The sequence below is a fragment of the Bombina bombina genome, chromosome 2, assembly GCF_027579735.1.
Source record: "Bombina bombina isolate aBomBom1 chromosome 2, aBomBom1.pri, whole genome shotgun sequence".
NCBI classification, from domain to species: domain Eukaryota; kingdom Metazoa; phylum Chordata; class Amphibia; order Anura; family Bombinatoridae; genus Bombina; species Bombina bombina.
In genome coordinates this window covers 568,788,549-568,810,281 of record NC_069500.1, presented here as the reverse complement: position 1 = coordinate 568,810,281, position 21,733 = coordinate 568,788,549, and the positions used below count along the sequence as shown (strand labels likewise).

The 21,733-nt window shown below is 37.0% G+C and overlaps 1 protein-coding gene across 1 annotated transcript in view; it reads right to left on the bottom strand.

Moving 5' to 3' along the window:
* Positions 1-21,733, bottom strand: part of SLC28A3 (solute carrier family 28 member 3) — a 194,008-nt gene that overhangs the window by 69,589 nt on the left and 102,686 nt on the right. Inside the window, exons 8-9 of the mRNA XM_053700598.1 lie at positions 4,566-4,643; positions 2,144-2,224 (exon numbers count right to left, since the gene is read on the bottom strand). Coding sequence (XP_053556573.1) covers positions 2,144-2,224; positions 4,566-4,643 — 159 coding nt within the window. The remainder of the gene's footprint in view (positions 1-2,143; positions 2,225-4,565; positions 4,644-21,733) is intronic.

The window sequence follows — 21,733 nt, the reverse complement described above, 5'->3', positions numbered from 1 at the left end:
CATTTTTCAGTCTTTTAATAAAAATGTTTAGTTTTTTTTACTATAAAACAAGTATAGTGGTTTCTACCTTACCTCTCATTTTCCAATATTGGGCTGTTTGTGCATTTATCCTGTTTTTGGACCATATCGTTGGTAACACCTGGAGTGGGTGAGCTGATACGCCCTTACCTAAAATTATCAGTCTGCATCTACCAGCACATAGGTGTGCTCTTGGACATTGTGAGTACCCATTTGGCATAATTATCTCCATTGTTCCATCTATTTGGTTGATCTGCACATGTGGTTTCCTTTGTTGTCTTGACTCTCCATTACAGACACACCTGGCGGGGATATCCTGGAGTGTGTGTACTGACACACCATATCTTTAACTGAGAATGTCGTATTTTTTTCCCTATCTGTGGCTGAAGTAATTTTTTTTCTGTCTAAAATAGAAAATGGTGTTACATTAAAGTCTCCCCATAATTATTAGTTTTCGGTCTATTTCCCATGTATTTTTCCCCAAGTTTTCCAAAATCTGTTTTGTTTGGCCCATAGATGTTCCCTATTAAATATTCAATATCGTCTGTAATGATACAGATATATACAAATATATATCTCCCTTCTTTATCAATTATTTTCTGTTTTATTTTGTATTTTAAGTTGTGGTTTAACAAGATTGCTACCCCTCTTGCTGCTTTTGAAAAAAGACGCACTGATAACTTCAGCTATCCATTTTGCATTGATTTTGGGGTGTTCCAATTCCGATAAATGCGTTTTTTGTAAACTTACAATATCTGCTTTTTTTTACTCAAGAAGTTTAAAATGGTCTTGCGTTTAATTGGGGTGTGGATCCCCCCCCCCCCCACATTCCATGAGAGGAATTTAACCATTAAATGATTTTAAGAGATATAGGTCAGGTGGCCAGTAAGGAGGAGAAAAAAGAAAAAGAAAAAAAACAACCAACCCCCCCCCCCTTAGCTAAGTGACATTTATTTGAATATCTCATTGCGTTGCGTTTTCAGAGATATATTTCTGACTCCCCTCCTCTCTTCAAAACACACACAACATTTTTTTTATAAAGATTTTAGGTTTTTTTAAATGTAAAGAGAGAAATGTGTAAATGTCTATATATAATGTGATTTTCCAACAAACAAAAATCTAGAGAAAGAAACAAATAGTTTATTATTAGGAACATTTTAATTTAAAAAAACAAAACCACACTGTACATACATATACTACAGAGAGATAACTGAGGCTGTATAAATGGACATGCTACCCAGATTCCGGAAAGTGATGCAGTATTTATAGAAAGATGAATAGAAATTATCACATGGATATCTTATGTAAAAAATTAAGATATTTTCAATTAAAAGCCAATCAGAATCATCAATGCAGAGTTCATAGTAAACCTCGTTAAACTGAGGAGAGGAATAAAGTGAGTGTGCCTGCACATTCCAGATGCACTCATCATTACATGTTCCGGGGCAAACATCCTGATTGGATGCTTAAAGTCCATATACAATGGGATGTGGCTACTGAGGAAATTTAAAGGGAAACCAACACAGTTATATTAATATACTTTTTACCTCTGTGATTACCTTGAATCTAAGCCTCTGCAGACTGCCCTCTTATTTCAGTACTTTTGACAGACATGCAGTTTAGCCAATCAGTGCAGACTCCTAAATAACTCCACGGGAGTGGGCACAATGTTATCTACATGACACTCATGAACTAACACTGTCTAACTGTGAAAAACTTTCAAAATGCTCTCAGCCAAGAGGCGGTTTTCAATGGTTTAAAAATCAGTTTGAGCCTACCTAGGTTTAGCTTTTCAAAAAATACCACCAAGGGAACAAAGCAAATTTGATGATAAAAGTCAGTTGGAAAGTTGTTTAAAATTGCATGCCCTATCTGAATCATAAAAGTTTAATTTTGACTAGACTGTCCCTTTAAACATCTTCTTTTTTACATAGAAATGTTTCATGTGATATTTTCTAGACAGTTCTTTTACGAATATGTTAAATCACTTTTTTTAAAAGATTCAGGATTTGGGTAACACCCCTTTAATAAATATGTCTAGTGGAGCATACAATGACATTAATTTGTTGGACAACTTTGAATAATATATAACTACAAATAAATATTTGACAACAACTGTATTTACCTTTTTAATGAGCCATTGCATAAAGCCAATGAAATAAAGCATTGACATCACTGTACTAAAAAAGATGACAATAGGTAGGACCTAAGTAAAAGAAAAGAAAACGTGGTTATGTCAATCTACATTAAAATGCAAATAATACAATACTACATTGTCTTGAAGATGGGAAAAACTATTGCGAAATGTATATGAAATGTATTGCACAAGTACTGATGACCATATTATTTGCTGATATAGTTTAGTGACATGTTTGATTATAAACAGGAAATACTTTGGCCTAGATTATACTGCACCTTGTAGACTTTATACAAGGTATTAAAGTTTTAAACTGTAATTTACTTTAGGACTTAATCCATTGTGTGTAGTAGTTCCAGAACACCAAAGATGATTTGCCTAGAAAAATACAGCTGAACAAACTATTCTGGCAATACCAGTTTTATATACATGAAAACAGGCTGAGCAACCAAACCAAAATTATTATATAACCATAAGGGCTCTGCTACTGCCATATTTAAACAGTAGGCTATTTGCTTTTGAGCAGTCTCATTTCCAGAGGTTGGATAGCAACTGAGTTATTGCTTATGCAGGACAGTAGGCAAAAAATTAACTAATTACATATACTTAAAGGGACATGAAACCCACATTTTTTCTTTAATGATTCAGATAGAGAATACAATTTTAAACAACTTTCCAATTTACTTCTAATATTTAATTTGCTTCCTTCTCTTGTTATCCTTTGCTGAAAGGTTTATCTAGGCAAGCTCAGGGGCAGCAGAGAACCTAGGTTCTAGCAGTTGATTGGTGACTGCATATATATATATATATATATATATATATATATATATATTGTGATTGGCTCACCCATGTGTTCAGTTAGAAACCATTACTGCATTGCTGCGCCTTCAACAAATGATCCCAATAGAATTAAACAAATTAGATAATAGAAGTAAATTAGAAAGTTGTTTAAAATTGTATTCTCTATCTGAACCATGAAAGAAAATGTTTGGGTTTCATGACCCTTTAACCTTGTTTTTTTCCAAGAACATAATGTCATTCACATCACTGCCATGTCTATTCCAATGCTTGTGAGAGGAAGGGGAATAGGGAGTCGGTCATTGTTGTAGATGTTGGTTGAAGGCCAGAAGGTAATAAGAGAAGAAAGATAGCTGAATATAGAAGAGGACACAGGGAAAGCCTTTTTCAAGTGGGATTGTTTCAGGTGGAAGATAGTAGATGATGAGAATGGAAAAATGTAGACTTTGGGAAGAGAGTGAGTGTTGAAATACAGCTTTATTGTGGAAAGTAAGTAGGCAGAATGAAACATATGAGGTAGCCAGGTAGATTGTAGCATAGCATGCATAACCACAGTTTGCCCATATTTGTTTTAAAAATGATTCACAGTGGGATTTCCTGCTTATCTGAACTTTATTTTACTTGAAGCTCCAAATACCATTAATGATATGGATAAAGTCATAGACACAGACTATTGCTTCTTGCTGGATTGTTTATCATCTCTCTATGCAGATACCTCATAATATATGAGGTCAATTATGTGAGTGTGATATTTTGATTTTGTAATGTTCTTAAATTAAACAAATTACAATATGTTGAGCTTCCTTTTTCTTTGAGATTAAATTTGGAAGTTTCATCTAAGAACCAATTTCCTTACCGGAATTTCTATCTACTACTCGAGGCCCAGAAGCATAGCATATGTTATTATTATTATTATTATTATTTATTTATAAAGCGCCAACAGATTCCGCAGCGTTGCCTATGGGTACAAGGATAAATGTACAACAGAGAAACAATATAATAAGAGACAAACTTTTACAGACAAATACAGGGGGAATTGAGGGCCCTATTCCTGTGGGAACTTACAATCTAGATGAGTGGGAGGATGGGAAACAGGAGGTGGTACCTGCAAAGGTGAGAATAATATTAGTGAGGAGATAGATGAGGGCAACTGTTGGGTAAGTGAAGTGAATTTGTTAATGAGTCAGGTGATAAGCTTCACTGAACAAAAAGGTCTTGGGATTTATCTTTCTCCAGTAGAGATCGATACTTACCTCATAGTATTGAGGTTTCACGTGTGAGTAGAATGTTTGCCTCCTTCTAATTTAATATACATATATCATGGATGTGAAGATTTATTACATCCATCCATAGATATAATAACCTATTTTGGGACATTTCATTGAATATTTGATATATGAGAACTGTATATATAGCTATATTGATGTACTATATCTACTATAGATGAGCTTTGTGTTTTCTTTTGTTTGTTATATATAAATAAAGATAGATATAGATATACATATATGTGAATATTATTTGTTATATTGTTTGTAATCCAGTGATTGCCTTCTATGCATCATTATATATTTTCCTATTGTTCTCTGATTTTACATTAATATCGTAGTCTTACCTTAAAAGCAAAAAAGTGATCAATGTATTTTTCTCCAAAAACAAATTTAGAGCCAGTGTCTGCATACTCCAGAAATGTCTGCAAAAATAACCACAAATACATAAAGTTTATTACCCTAGTAGAATAATAAAAATAATTCGGTAAGAAACAAAAGTAAAAAAAGTGAAGGTCTACAAATATATACTGTATATAAATGCAGATAGCAGAGAATATCAGAATGTATTTGCTATAATGATGCTATCAATATTCCCAAAAATGTTCCTTTAAAAAAAAAAAGGCTAATAAGTAAAGAAAAGACAGGGGGGTCTATTTTCAGCAGCACAAATGTTGACCAAGTTGAACCAACGTTTGCAATCTTGGCTGAATTATCAACTTAAACAGACTTTCCAAGTCAGCTGTTCTAGAAGTACAAGTGAGTTGTAAAATACTACTATACAACTGACTACTTCGTTAGAGGCGGAGCATGTCATTTTAAAACTATCGACCCTAGACTACTGTGTGTTTAGCCCCCGCAAAGGGTTTAAATGCAAAGTAGAAATATCACTATGGGCTACCAGAGCACTGCCGGTCCCAAGCAGAAAACACAGCTAATCCAATCATGGGTTAAATAACCAGTAGTGCAAGTTCGAAAGTCAGGGCTTGATTTATACTAAGGCAAAGTAGGCATGTGCCTACAGACACCCTCCATAGAGGGGCAACTGTCTCTGTCTATTATAAATACTGGTTAGCCGGAAACCTTAACTAAGATGACCTCCGACAGTGAAATAACAGCACTGTGCATGCTCAACAGACATCCTTGTTAAGGTTGCCGTGAATATTATGCATGTGCATTACTTAGAAAATTGAAGTTTTGAATACTGAAATTATATTTAACCATGTGTACTCATTATAGACCTATATTCAATAAAACCTGTTTGTGAAACAAACATCATGCTGAAAAACTCATCTCAACATCACACACATTTTTATCCAGAAAAGCTTCAACCTATTGGCTGTGTATTGGAAAAAGCCTGGTCTGGTCAGTTAAACTTAACTATAGCTTTGTTCGGCTTTTCGGAAAAATTCTCGATTTGGGAATTCAGGATTTGGGAATATGTACCTGTATCAGCAATTGCAAACAATATGCATGCCAAGCAAAAAAGGTGTTTAAAATTGCTACTTTGTTAGCCAGATTTCCTGTTTTACAGTCAAAGGGAATGTCCCTTATAAAAAGTCTCTTGAGTATATTTGACTTATATATTTTGCTGTAGCCAATAGACACTTCTTGTTTATCTACTGGATTTATAAGACAAAAAGTGCAACTCAAAACATCTTCAAAATTAAGATACAAGTTGTTCTTTTGGTCTAATATATACGGATAGTTTTGTCACTTAATTGCACATATCTATTAAAGGGACAGTCTAGTCCAAAATAAACTTTCATGATTCAGATAGGGCATATCATTTTAAACAACTTTCCCATTTACTTTTATCACCAATTTTGCTTTATTCTCTTGGTATTCTTAGTTGAAAGCTAAACCTATGTAGACTCAGATGCTATTTTCTTAGACCTTGAAGGCTGCCTCTTATCTGAATGCATTTATTCTGTTTTTTTTTCCACCACTAGAGGGCATTAGTTTATGTGTGTCATATAGATAACATTGTGCTCACACACGTGGAGTTACCTAGGAGCCAGCACTGATAGGCTTAAAGGGCCATGATACCCACATTTTTTCTTTCATGATTTAGAAAGAGAATGCAATTTTAAACAACTTTCTAATTTACTTCTATTATCTAATTTGTTTTATTATCTTGATATTCTTTGCTGAAAAGCATATCTAGATATGCTCAGTAGCTGCTGATTGGTTGCTGCACATAGAAGTCTCATGTGATTGGCTCACCCATGTGCATTGCTTTTTCTTCAAATAAGGATATCTCAAAAATGAAGCAAAATAAATAATAGAAGTAAATTGTAATGTTGTTTAAATTTGTATGTTCTATCTGAATCATGAAAGAAAGATTTTGGGTTTAGTGGCCCTTTAAATGCAAGTCTGAAAAAAGAACTGATATAAGGGGGCAGTTTGCAGAGGCTTAGGAACAAGGTAATCACAGAGGTTAAAGTGTATTAATATAACTGTGTTGGCTATGCAAAACTGGGAATAGGTAATAAAGAGATTTTCTATCTTGTTAAACAATAAAAAGTCTTGTTTAGATTGTCCCTTTAATACAGATACCTACTAATTAGTATTGCAAATATATTAAACTGTATCCTTGACACATCTGTCATTCTATAGAAAAATCAGTGTCACATAATAATGTATAATGCCCCTTCGAAAGAACATGACAAATAAATCATAGTCCATGCATTGAACTATTGTGCAACATCAAAAAGTGATTTTGCACATTCAAAATACATTTATACAAGTGTTTAGAAATTCTCATCACTAAAGCTTGAATGAGTAAAGATAAATGAATCTTCCTCATTGTTAGGTAAAAACCCTTATTTCTAATTCTTTGAAATGGAAGACTGCCAAGAGAAAAAGACAAGTCCTTACTGTTTTATTAAAACAATATACCCATGAGGAAAATCCAGCCCACTTTTAAGAAAAAGTACATTAAAAATTTTACATAATGTTTTCTTAAGAATATAAAAAATAAGAACATGGAATATAAACCTATGAGGGAGCAAGAATAATACTAATGACCAGAAGCAGAAATGTTAAGACTAATGACCAGAAGCAGAAATGTTAAGACAAATGACCAGAAGCAGAAATGTTAAGACAATGGAGGCGGCGGATGCCATAGGAATCAATGGGAGTCGGAAAGCAGCAAAAGCTCATGTTCGCTGCTGCCCGATATCCCATTGATTCCTATGGGAACGTTTACACCTAACACCCTAACATGTACCCTGAGTCTAATCTGCCCCCCTACACCGCCGCCACCTACATTATACTTATTAACCCCTGATCTGCCGACCCGACACCGCCACCACCTAAATAAAACTTATTAACCCTATCCCGCCGCTCCCGGACCCCGCCACAACTAAATAAACTTATTAACCCCTAAACTGCCGCTCCTGGAGCCCACCGCCACCTACATTATACTTATTAACCCCTAATCTGCCCCCCCTACACCGCCACCACCTACCTACATTTATTAACCCCTAATCTGCTGTCCCCAACGTCGCCGCCACTGTATTAAATTTATTAACCACTAAACCGGCCCAAATTATCTAAAGTACAAAACCCCTCCACTAAATTACAGAAAATAATAAAATAATTGCAAGATTTTTAAACTAATTACACCTACTCTAATCCCCCTAACAAAATAAAAAAGGACCCCCAAAATAAAAAAGCCCTACCCTACACTAAATTACAAATAGCCATTAAAAGGGCCTTTTGCGAGGCATTGCCCCATCAGCTCTTTTACCTGTAAAAAAAAAAAAAATTACAACCCCCCCAATATTAAAACCCACCACCCACACAACCAATCCTACTCTAAAACCCACCAAATCCTGCATTAAAAAAAACCTAACACTAACCCCTTGAAGATCACCCTACCTTGAGAAGTCTTCACCCAACCGGGCCGAAGTCCTCCACGAAGCCGGCAGAAGTGATCCTCCAGACAGGCAGAAGTGGTCCTCTAGACGGGCAAAAGTGATCCTCCAGACGGGCAGAAGTCTTCATCCAGACGGCATCTTCTACCTTTAGCCATCTGGCGCGGAGCGGCTCCATCTTCAAGACATCCGATGCGGAGCATCCTCTTCAAACTACATCCAACTGAAGAATGAAGGTTCCTTTAAATGACGTCATCCAAGATGGAGTCCCTTCAATTCCGATTGGCTGATAGAATTCTATCAGCCAATCGGAATTAAGGTAGGAAAAATCCTATTGGCTGATGCAATCAGCCAATAGGATTGAGCTCGCATTCTATTGGCTGTTCCAATCAGCCAATAGAATGCAAGCTCAATCCTATTGGCTGATTGGATCAGCCAATAGGATTGAACTTCAATCCTATTAGCTGATTGCATCAGCCAATAGGATTTTTCCTACCTTAATTCCGATTGGCTGATAGAATTGAAGAAACCTTCATTCTTCAGTTGACGTCGTTTGAAGAGGATGCTCCGCGTCAGATGTCTTGAAGATGGAGCCGCTCCGTGCCGCATGGATGAAGATAGAAGATGCAGCCTGGATGAAGACTTCTGCCCGTCTGGAGGATCACTTCTTTCCATCTAGAGGACCACTTCTGCCCATCTGGAGGACCTCTTCTGCCGGCTTTGTGGAGGACTTCGGCCCGGTTGGGTGAAGACTTCTCAAGATAGGGTGATCTTCAAGGGGTTAGTGTTAGGTTTTTTTAAGGGGGGATTGGGTGGGTTTTAGAGTAGGGTTGGTTGTGTGGGTGGTGGGTTTTAATGTTGGGGGGGTTGTAATTTTTTTTTTACAGGTAAAAGAGCTGATTAGTTTGGGGCAATGCCCCGCAAAAGGCCCTTTTAAGGGCTATTTGTAATTTAGTGTAGGGTAGGGCTTTTTTTATTTTGTTAGGGGGATTAGAGTAGGTGTAATTAGTTTAAAAATCTTGTAATTATTTAATTTTTTTCTGTAATTTAGTGGGGGGGTTTGTACTTTAGATAATTTGTTTTAATTGTATTTAATTGTATTTAGTTTAGGTAATTAATTTAATTATAGTGTAGTTTTAGGTGTAATTGTAACTTAGGTTAGGTTTTATTTTACAGGTATATTTGTATTTATTTTAACTAGGAAGTTATTAAATAGTTATTGTACCTAGTTAAAATAAATACAAAGTTGCCTGTAAAATAAAAATAAACCCTGATAGCTACAATGTAACTATTAGTTATATTGTAGCTATCTTAGGGTTTATTTTATAGGTAAGTATTTAGTTTTAAATAGGAATAATTTATTTAATGATAGTAATATTTATTTAGATTTATTTAAATTATATTTAAGTTAGTGGGTGTTAGGGTTAGGGTTAGACTTAGGTTTAGTGGTTAATAAATTTAATATAGTGGTGGTGACGTTGGGGGCATCAGATTAGGGGTTAATAAATGTAGGTAGGTGGCGGCGGTGTAGGGGTGGCAGATTAGGGGTTAATAAATATAATGTAGTTGGCGGCTGTGTAGGGGCGGACGATTAGGGGTTAATAAGTATAATGTATGCGGCGGTGGGCTCAGGCAGCGGCGGTTTAGGGGTTAATATTTGTATCTAGTTGCGGTGGGCTCCGGGAGCGGCGGTTTAGGGGTTAATACATTTATTAGAGTTGCGGTGGGGTCTGGGAGCGGCGGTATAGGGGGTAAACAGTATAGTATAGTGTGGGTGTTTAGTGACAGGGTACCAATAAAGCTGTAAAAAAGGTGAAGAGCAGCGAGATCGATGATTGTTAGTTAACAACAGTCCGCTGCTCATCGCCCCGTACTTGGTACACGGCTTTTTGACAGCTTTTTTGGTAACTTTGGAGAGCGTATTCAGGTCTGCGGCAGCGATGTTAGGCGATCTTAGGCGAGCGTATTGGTGCCGTCGAAGGCAGGTAAGTTGATGGCTTGATAAATAGATACCTATGGGGCCGATTTATCAAGCCCTGTATGCATCTGTTTCTGCGAGGACAGAAATCAGCCCAATCGGATACGATCGGGTTAATTGACACCCCCTGCTAGCGAATGTGCAGGGGACGACATTGCACAAGCATTTCACGAGAAATGCTTGTGCAATGATAAATGCCGACAGCGTATGCTGTCGGAATTTATCGATGTGCGGTGAACATGATAAATCGGCCCAAAGATAAATATTTAAAATAATTTTCATGACTACTGTAGTTTGTTAGCACTCTGCATGAATGCCATTAGTATGTTAGGACTGTACATGAATGTCATTAGTATGTTAGGACTGTACATGAATGTCAGTAGTATGCTAGGACTGTACATGAATGATAGTAGTATGTTAGCACTGTACATGAATGTCAGTAGTATGTTAGCATTGTACATGAACATTATTAGTATGTTAGGAATGTACGTGAATGTTAGTAATAAGTTAGGATTGTACATCAATGTCAGTAGTATGTTAGGACTGTACATGTATGTTAGTAGTATGTTAGAACTGTACAAGAATGTCAGTAGTATGTAAGGACTGTACATGAATGTCAGTAGTATGCTGGCACTGTACATGTTTGTTAGTAGTATGTTAGCACTGTATATGAATGTCAGTAGTATGTTTGGACTGTACATTAATATCAGTAGTATGTTAGGACTGTACATTAATGTCAGTAGTATGTTAGGAATGTACATTAATGTCAGTAGTATGTTAGGAATGTACATAAATGTTAGTAGTATGTTAGGACTGTACATTAATGTCAGTAGTCTGTTAGGACTGTACATAAATGTCAAAAGTATGCTAGGACTGTACATGAATGTTAGTAGTATGTTAGGACTGTAAATGAATGTTAGTAGTGTGTTAAGACTGTACATGTATGTCAGTAGTATAATGCTAGGACTGTACATGAATGTTAGTAGTATGTTAGGACTGTAAATAAATGTTAGTAGTATGCTAGGACTGTACATGAATATCAGTAGTATGCCAGGACTGTACATGAATGTCAGTAGTATGTTAGCACTGTACATGTATGTCATTAGTATGTTAGGACTGTACATGAATCTCAGTAATATGTTAGGACTGTACATGAATGTCATTAGTATGTTAGGACTATACGTGAATGTCAGTAATATGTTAGGACTGTACATGAATGTCATTAGTAGGTTAGGACTGTACAGGAATGTCAGTAGTGTGTTAGGACTGTACATGAATGTTAATAGTATGTTAGGACGGTACATGAATGTCAGTAGTATGTTAGGACTGTACATGAATGTCAGTAGTATGTTAGCACTGTACATGTATGTCATTAGTATGTTAGGACTGTACATGAATGTCATTCATATGTTAGGACTGTACATGAATGTCATTCATATGTTAGGACTGTACATGAATGTCAGTAATATGTTAGGACTGTACATGAATGTCATTAGTAGGTTAGGACTGTACAGGAATGTCAGTAGTGTATTAGGACTGTACATGAATGTCAGTAGTATGTTAGGACTGTACATGAATGTCAGTAGTATGTTAGGACTGTACATGAATGTTAGTAGTATGTTAGGACTGTACATGAATGTTAGTAGTATGTTAGGACTGTACATGAATGTTAGTAGTATGTTAGCACTGTACATGAATGCTATTAGTATGTTATGACTGTACAAGAATGTCAGTACTATGTTAGGACTGTACATGGATGTCATTAGTATGTTAGGACTGTACATAAATATCAGTAGTATGTTAGCACTGTACATGAATGTTATATTAGGACTGTACATGAATGTTAGTAGTATGCTAGGACTGTACATGAATGTTAGTACTATGTTAGGACTGTACATGAATGTTAGCAGTATGTTTGAACTGTACATGAATTTCAGCAATATGCTAGGACTGTACATGGATATTAATGTGTATATATATATATATATATATATATATATATATATATATATATATATATATATATATATATATTTGGGTTTTAGGGCTTTAATTTAAAATCTATTTTTGTGGCCATATTTTTATAATTTCTTGGGAGCTTTGCGTCCCTTGTATTTTAACTATCATATATAGAATTTCATAGTGGACAGGGTTTTAGTACTTGGCTCACTGAATTGTACTTGCCCCCTTGCCTTGTTTCAAAGTTCCCCTGCATTTTTTATGCATTAGTTGTATTAGGGTGTTTCAGGTTTTAACATGTGGTCAGATTGTTTGGAAGTCTTGTTTTTGTGCTGGCAAGTATTTCAGCCTGCTGGGTCAGATCTAAAGTACTGGAATAGAGAATTTAAGCCTCACAGCACACAAAAACTCTGACATACAGATTACCAGTTTTGCATTATGGCTGACTTGCTAATAACTTGCAAGTACCGCACACAAATACCAGCGCTGCTTTGAGCTGCTGTTTCGTGCTCATGCAAGATTTCCCCATAGACATCAAAGGAGAGACCCGGCTAAAAAAAAACCTAACACCTGCAATCGCGGAGCGTAAAGCTCCGTAACGCAGCACCATTGATGTCTATGGGGAAAAAAAATGTATGTTTAAACCTAACACCCTAACATAAACCCAGAGTCTAAACACCCCTAATCTGCCGCCCACGACATCGCCGACACCTACATTACACTTATTACCCTAATCTGCCTCCCCCAATGTCGCCACCGCCACTATACTAAAGTTATTAACCCCTAAACCTCTGGCCTCCCACATCACTAACACTAAATAAATATATTAACACCTAAACCTAACCCTAAGTCTAACCCCAACCCTAACCCTAACGTAACCCTAACCCTAACACCCCTAACTTTAACATAATTAAAATAAATTTAAATAAAACCTACTATTAATAACTAAATTATTCCTATTTAAAACTAACACCTAGATTTAAAGTTCTGCGGTAGCCGTCAAAAGCAGCGTTAAGGGGTCCTAACGCTGCTTTTGGCCGCCCGCTGGTATTTAGAGTCGTGTAGGTAAAGGTCTAACGCTCACTTTCAAGCCGCGACTTTTCCATACCGCAGATCCCCTTACTCCAATTGCATATCCTATCTTTTCAATGGTATCTTCCTAACGCCGGTATTTAGAGTCTTGGCTGAAGTGAGCAGTAGACCCTCTACCGACAAGACTCCAGCCGCAAAAAAAAAGTCAGTAGTTAAGAGCTTTCTGTGCTAACGCCGGTTTATAAAGCTCTTAACTACTGTGCTCTAAAGTACACTAACACCCATAAACTACCTATGTACCACTAAACCGAGTTCCCTCCACATCGCCGCCACTATAATAAAAATTTTTAACCCCTAATCTGCCGACCGCACACCGCCGTCCCTATGAACCCCTAATCTGCTGCCCCTGACATCGCTGACACCTACGTAATATTTATTAACCCCTAAATTGCCCCCCAATGTCGCCGCTACCTACCTACACTTATTAACCCCTAATCTGCCGACTGGACCTCGCCGCTACTCTAATAAAGTTATTAACCCCTAAACCGCCGCACTCCCGCCTCGCAAACCCTATAATAAATATTATTAACCCCTAATCTGCCCTCCCTAACATCACCGCCACCTAACTTCAAGTATTAACCCCTAATCTGCTGACCGGACCTCGCCGCTACTATAATAAATGTATAACCCCTAAAGCTAAGTCTAACCCTAACCCCTAATCTAACTAAATAAATTAAATATTATTAACTAAAGTATTCCTATTTAAAGCTAAATACTTACCTGTAAAATAAACCCTAATATAGCTACAATATAACGAATAATTATATTGTAGATATTTTAGGATTTATTTTTATTTTACAGGCAACTTTGCATTTATTTTAACTAGGTACAATATCTATTAAATAGTTATTAACTATTTAATAGCTACCTAGTTAAAATAAGTACAAAATTACCTGTAAAATAAATCCTAACCTAAGTTACAATTAAACTTAACACTACACTATCAATAAATAAATTAAATAAATTAACTACAAGTACCTACAATTAAATACAATTAAATAAACTAAACTAAATTACAAAAAAACCCCACTAAATTACAAAAAATAAAAAAAGATTACAAGAATATTAGGCTAATTACACCTACTATAAGCCCCCTAATAAAATAAAAAAGCTCCCCAAAATAATAAAGGTCCCTACCCTATTATAAATTAAAAAGTAACCAGCTCTTTTACCAGCCCTTAAAAGGGCTTTTTGCGGGGCATGCCCCAAAGTAATCAGCTCTTTTGCCTGTAAAAAAAAACACAATACCACCCCCCAACATTACAACCCACCACCCACATACCCCTACTCTAAACCAAACCCCCCTTAAATAAACCTAACACTACCCCCCTGAAGATCTCCCTACCTTGAGTCGTGTTCACCCAGCCGGGCACCGATGGACCAAAAGAGGACATCCGGAGTGGCAGAAGTCTTCATCCTTTCCGGGCAGAAGAGGACATCCGGACCGGCAGACATCTTCATGCAAGCAGCATCTTCTATCTTCATCCATCCGAAGAGGAACGGCTCCATCTTCAAGACCTCCGGCGTGGAACATCCTCCTTCCCCGACGACTACCCGGCGAATGAAGGTTCCTTTAAGTGACGTCATCCAAGATGGCGTCCCTCGAACTTCGATTGGCTGATAGGATTCTATCAGCCAATCAGAATTAAGGTAGGAAAAATCTGATTGGCTGATTGAATCAGCCAATCAGATTCAAGTTCAATCCGATTGGCTGATCCAATCAGCCAATCAGATTGAGCTTGCATTCTATTGGCTGATTTAGTTGTATTTAATTGTAGGTACTTGTAGTTAATTTATTTAATTTATTTATTGATAGTGTAGTGTTAGGTTTAATTGTAACTTAGGTTAGGATTTATTTTACAGGTAATTTTGTACTTATTTTAACTAGGTAGCTATTAAATAGTTAATAACTATTTAATAGCTATTGTACCTAGTTAAAATAAATACAAAGTTGCCTATAAAATAAAAATAAACCCTAGAATAGCTACAATATAATTATTCGTTATATTGTAGCTATTTTAGGGTTTATTTTACAGGTAAGTATTTAGCTTTGTAGTGGTGTGTGGTATAGAGGCGCAGGTGTTTTCTTATTCTGTGCTCCAAAATTGCCTGGGAATGAAAGGACTTTATTTCTATGTGTGTAGATCAACACCATATAATTGTGCAGTATACTTACTCTGAAAAAATTCAGAGTCCAGCTTCCTTTCAAAAGTCTAGTCTGAGTGGTATTTTGCAATAAGGTATTCCCACAATCCACTGTAGCTGTGAATATAGGATAACGTACTTTAAAATGCAGTATACAACTGGTGCAAAATGTGCAGTATACTTACTCCGATAAAATCGGAATCCGGCTCCTTTTGCAGCACTACCACTGATGTAATTGAAAGAAATCCAAAAAGGCAGCAAGCAAAAGTTCATAAAAATACAAATTTATTTAAAATGTCACTATGGACAAATATATACAAGCTCATAATCAAAAAGCTCTACGCGTTTCAACGAATGTTTCGTCTTTCTCAAGAGCAGTAAAAAAGGTCTTACCTTTTGCAGGTTTTCCAGCCCAAACTGCCCCATTGTTTCCTATGGGGGAATCGTGCATGAGCACGTTTTTTCCAGCTAGCCGCTACCGTAAGCAACGCTGGTATTGAGGGTTGAAGTGGTGGTAAATATGCCTTTACGCTCCCTTTTTGGAGCCTAACACAGCCCTAAGCTAAGTTTGTATTTATTTTAACTAGGTTGAAAAGTTAGTAAATAGTTATTAACTATTTATTAGCTACCTAGTTCAAATAAATACAAAGTTACCTGTAAAATAAAACCTAACCTGCCTCACACTAACAGCTAACATTACAATAAAATTAAATAAATTAAATTTAAAAAATACATTTATCTAAATTACAAAAAATAATAAACACTAAATTACACAAAATAAAAAAAGAAATTATCAAAAATAAAAATGAATTACTCCTAATCTAATAGCCCTATCAAAATAAAAAAGCGCCCCCAAAATAAAAAAACTCTAGCCTACACTAAACTGCCAATGGCCCTTAAAAGTGCCTTTTGTGGGGCATTGCCTCAAAGAAATCAGCTCTTTTACCTATAAAAAAATACAAACAACCGCCCAACAGTAAAACCCACCACCCACACAACCAACCCCCCAAATAAAATCCTATCTAAATAAACCTAAGCTCCCCTTTGCCCTGAAAAGGGCATTTGGATGGGCATTGCCCTTAAAAGGGCATTTAGCTCTTTTACATTGCCCAAAACCCTAAGCTAAAAATAAAACCCACCCAAAAAACCCTTAATAAAACCTAACACTAACCCCCGAAGATCCACTTACAGATTTTTTGTAATTTTTTTGTAAATTAGTGTTTGTTTTTTTTTGTAATTTAGTTTAGTTTATTTAATTGTATTTAATTGTAGGTACTTGTAGTTAATTTATTTAATTTATTATTGATAGTGTAGTGTTAGGTTTAATTGTAACTTAGTTTAGGATTTATTTTACAGGTAATTTTGTACTTATTAACTATTTAATAGCTACCTAGTTAAAATAACTATTTAATAGCTATTGTACCTAGTTAAAATAAATACAAATTGCCTGTAAAATAAAAATAAACCCTAAAATAGCTACAATATAACTATTCGCAAAACTCGTAATCTAGCCGTAAGATAGCTACAATGTAACTATTAGTTATATTGTAACTATATTAGGGTTTATTTTACAAGTAAGTATTTTGCTTTAAATAGGAATACTTTAGTTAATAATATTTAATTTATTTTGTTAGATTAAAATTATATTTAATTTAGGGGGGTGTTAGGGTTAGACTTAGCTTTAGGGGTTAATACATTTATTATAGTAGCGGCGAGGTCCGGTTCGCAGATTAGGGGTTAATACTTGAAGTTAGGTGGCAGCGATGTTAGGGAGGGCAGATTAGGGGTTAATAATATTTATTATAGGGTTTGCGAGGCGGGAGTGCAGCGGTTTAGGGGTTCATAACTTTATTAGAGTAGCGGCGAGGTCCGGTCGGCAGATTAGGGGTTAATAAGTGTAGGTAAGGTAGCGGCGACGTTGGGGGGGGCAGATTAAGGGTTTATAAATATAATATAGGGGTCGGCGATGTTAGAGGCAGCAGATTAGGGGTACATAGGTATAATGTAGGTTGCGGCGGTGTCCGGAGCGGCAGATTAGGGGTTAATTGTGTAATGCAGGTGTCAGCGATAGCGGGGGCGGCAGATTAGGGGTTAATAAGTGTAAGGTTAGGGGTGTTTAGACTCGGGGTTCATGTTAGGGTGTTAGGTGCAGACTTAGAAACAATGGGGCTGCGTTAGGAGCTTAACGCTGCTTTTTTGCAGATGTTAGGTTTTTTTCCTGCCCAAACTGCCCCATTGTTTCCTATGGGGGAATCTTGCACGAGCACGTTTTTCCAGCTAGCCGATACCGTAAGCAACGCTGGTATTGAGGGTTGAAGTGGCGGTAAATATGCCTTTACGATCCATTTTTTGAGCCTAACGCAGCCCTTCAGAGAACTCTAAATACCAGCGTTGTTTAGAAGCAGTGCTAGAAAAAAAAAAAAAGTAGCTAACGCACCCCTTCGGCCCCAAAACTCTAAATCTAGGCGTAAATACTTACCTGTAAAATAAAACCTAAGCTAGCTACACAATAACTAATAGTTACATTGTAGCTATCTTAGGTTTATTTTTATTTCACAGCTAAGTTTGTATTTATTTTAACTAGGTTGACTAGTTAGTAAATAGTTATTAACTATTTATTAGCTACCTAGTTCAAATAAATACAAAGTTACCTGTAAAATAAAACCTAATCTGCCTCACACTAACAGATAACATTACAATAAAATTAAATAAATTAAATTTAAAAATACATTTATCTAAATTACAAAAAATAATAAACACTAAATTACACGAAATAAAAAAAGAAATTATCAAAAATAAAAACTAATTACTCCTAATCTAATAGCCCTATCAAAATAAAAAAGCCCCCCCAAAATAAAAATAAAAACTCTAGCATACACTAAACTGCCAATGGCCCTTAAAAGTGCCTTTTGCGGGGCATTGCCTCAAAGAAATCAGCTCTTTTACCTGTAAAAAAATACAAACAACCCCCCCAACAGTAAAACCCACCACCCACACAACCAACCCCCCAAATAAAATCCTATCTAAATAAACCTAAGATCCCCATTGCCTTGAAAAGGGCATTTGGATGGGCATTGCCCTTAAAAGGGCATTTAGCTCTTTTACATTACCCAAAACCCTAAGCTAAAAATAAAACCCACCCAAAAAACCCTTAATAAAACCTAACACTAACCCCCGAAGATCCACTTACAGATTTTGAAGACCGGACAGCCATCCTCATCGAGCTCGCAAAGTCTTCATCCAAGCAGCAAGAAGTCCTCAACGAAGCCGGGAGAAGTCTTCATCCAAGCGGCAAGAAGTCATCATCCAGGCGGGCAGAAGTCTTCATCCAGATGGCATCTTCTATTTTCATCCTTCCGACAAGGAGCGGGTCCATCTTCAAGACATCCAGCGAGGAGCATCCTCTTCATACGGCCCCAGCCGTACACTGAAGGTTCCCTTTAAGGTATGTCATCCAAGATGGCGTCCCTTGAATTCCGATTGACTGGTAGGATTCTATCAGCCAATAGGAATTAAAGGGTAAAAAATCCTATTGGCTGATGCAATCAGCCAATAGGATTGAGCTTCAATCCTATTGGCTGACCAAATCAGCCAATGGGATTGAGCTTGCATTCTATTGGCTGTTCCAATCATTGCATCAGTCAATAGGATTTTTTACCCTATAATTTCTATTGGCTGATAGAATTGTATCAGCCAATCGGAATTCAAGGGACGTCATCTTGGATGACGTCCCTTAAAGGGAACCTTCAGCATACGGCTGGGACCGTATGAAGATGATGCTCCGCGCCGGATGTCTTGAAGATGGACCCGCTCCGCGCCGGAAGGATGAAGATAGAAGATGCCGTCTGTATGAAGACTTCTGCCCGCCTGGATGATGACTTCTTGCCGCTTGGATGAAGACTTCTCCCAGCTTCGTTGAGGACTTCTTGCCACTTGGATTAAGACTTCACCGGCTGGATGAGGATGGATGTCCGGTCCTCAGAAACTGTAAGTGGATCTTCGGGGGTTAGTGTTAGGTTTTGTTATGGGTTTATTGGGTGGGTTTTATTTTTAGTTTAGGGTTTTGGGCAATGTAAAAGAGCTAAATGCCCTTTTAAGGGCACTGCCCATCCAAATGCTCTTTTCAGAGCAATGGGGAGCTTAGGTTTATTTAGATAGGTTTTTGTTTGGGGGGTTGGTTGTGTGGGTTGTGGGTTTTACTGTTGGGGGGTTGTTTGTATTTTTTTATAGGTAAAAGAGCTGATTTCTTTGAGGCAATGCCCCACAAAAGGCACTTTTAAGGGCCATTGGCAGTTTAGTGTAGGCTAGAGTTTTTTTATTTTGGGGGGGCTTTTTTATTTTGATAGGGCTATTAGATTAGGAGTAATTCGTTTTTATTTTTAATAATTTATATTTTTTATTTTGTTTAATTTAGTGTTTATTATTTTTTGTACTTTAGATAATTGTATTTTGTTAATTTAATTAATTTAATTTTATTGTAATGTTAGGTGTTAGTGTAAGGCAGGTTAGGTTTTATTTTACAGGTTAATTTGTATTTATCTTAACTAGGTAGCTAGTAAATAGTTACTAACTATTTTCTAACTAGTCAACCTAGTTAAAATAAATACAATTTTAGCTGTGAAATAAAAATAAAACTTAAGATAGATACAATGTAACTATTAGTTATATTGTAGTTAGCTTAGGGTTTATTTTATAGGTAAGTATTTAGTTTTAAATAGGAATAATTTAGGTAATAGTAATTTTTATTTAGATTTAATTGAATTATATTTAAGTTAGGGGGTGTTAGGGTTAGACTTAGGTTTAGGGGTTAATAAATTTAGTATAGTGGTGGCGACGTTGGGGCTGGCAGATTAGGGGTTAATAAATGTAGGTTGTTGGCGGTAATATTAGGGGCGGCAGATTAAGGGTGATAATATTTAACTAGTGTTTGCGATGTGGGAGTGCGGCGGTTTAGGGGTTAATATGTTTATTATAGTGGCGGCGACATTGGGGGCGGCAGATTAGGGGTTAATAAGTGTAGGTAGGTGTCGGCGATGTCGGGGGCGGCAGATTAGGGGTTAATAACATTATGTAGGTTGTGGCAACATTGGGGGTGGAAGATTAGGGGTTAATAAATATAATGTAGGTGTCGGCAATGTTGGGGGCAGCAGATTAGGGGTTAATAAGTATAATGTAGGTGTTGGCGATGTCGGGGGTGGCAGATTAGGGGTTAATAAGTATAATGTAGGTGTCAGCGATGTCAGGGGTGGCAGATTAGGGGTGTTTAGACTCGGGGTTTATGTTAGGGTGTTAGGTGTAAACATAAATTTTGTTTCCCCATAGGAATCAATGGGGCTTTGTTACCGAGCTATACGCTGCTTTATTGCAGATGCTAGACTTTTTTTCAGCTGGCTCTCCTCATTGATGTCTATGGGGAAATCGTGCACGAGCACGTACAACCAGCTCACCGCTGACTTAAGCAGCGCTGGTATTGGAGTGCGGTATGGAGCACTATTTTGCTCTACGCTCACTTCTTGCATAATAACGACGGGTTTAGGAAAACCTGTAATACCACCGTTGTGTGTAAGTGAGCGGTGACAATAACGTGCAAGTTAGCACCGCACCCCTCAAAACGCAAAACTCGTAATCTAGCCGTAAGATAGCTACAATGTAACTATTAGTTATATTGTAGCTAACTTAGGGTTTATTTTACAAGTAAGTATGTATTTAGTTTTAAATAGGAATTATTTAGGCCTAGATTTAGAGTTCGGCGGTAAAAGGGCTGTTAACGCTCCGCGGGCTTTTTTCTGGCCGCACCATAAATTTAACTCTGGTATCGAGAGTTAAAACAAATGCTGCGTTAGGCTCCAAAAAAGGAGCGTAGGGCATTTTTACCGCAAATGCAACTCTCGATACCAGAGTTGCTTACGGACGCGGCCGGCATCAAAAACGTGCTCGTGCACGATTCTCCCATAGGAAACAATGGGGCTGTTTGAGCTGAAAAAAAACCTAACACCTGCAAAAAAGCAGCGTTCAGCTCCTAACGCAGCCCCATTGTTTCCTATGGGGAAACACTTCCTACGTCTGCACCTAACACTCTAACATGTACCCCGAGTCTAAACACCCCTAACCTTACACTTATTAACCCCTAATCTGCCACTCCCGCTATCGCTGACCCCTGCATTACACTTTTAACCCCTAATCTGCCGCTCCGTAAACCGCCGCAACCTACGTTATCCCTATGTACCCCTAATCTGCTGCCCTAACATCGCCGACCCCTATATTATATTTATTAACCCCTAATCTGCCCCCCACAACGTCGCCGACACCTACCTACACTTATTAACCCCTAATCTGCCGAGCGGACCTGAGCGCTACTATAATAAAGTTATTAACCCCTAATCCGCCTCACTAACCCTATCATAAATAGTATTAACCCCTAATCTGCCCTCCCTAACATCGCCGACACCTAACTTCAATT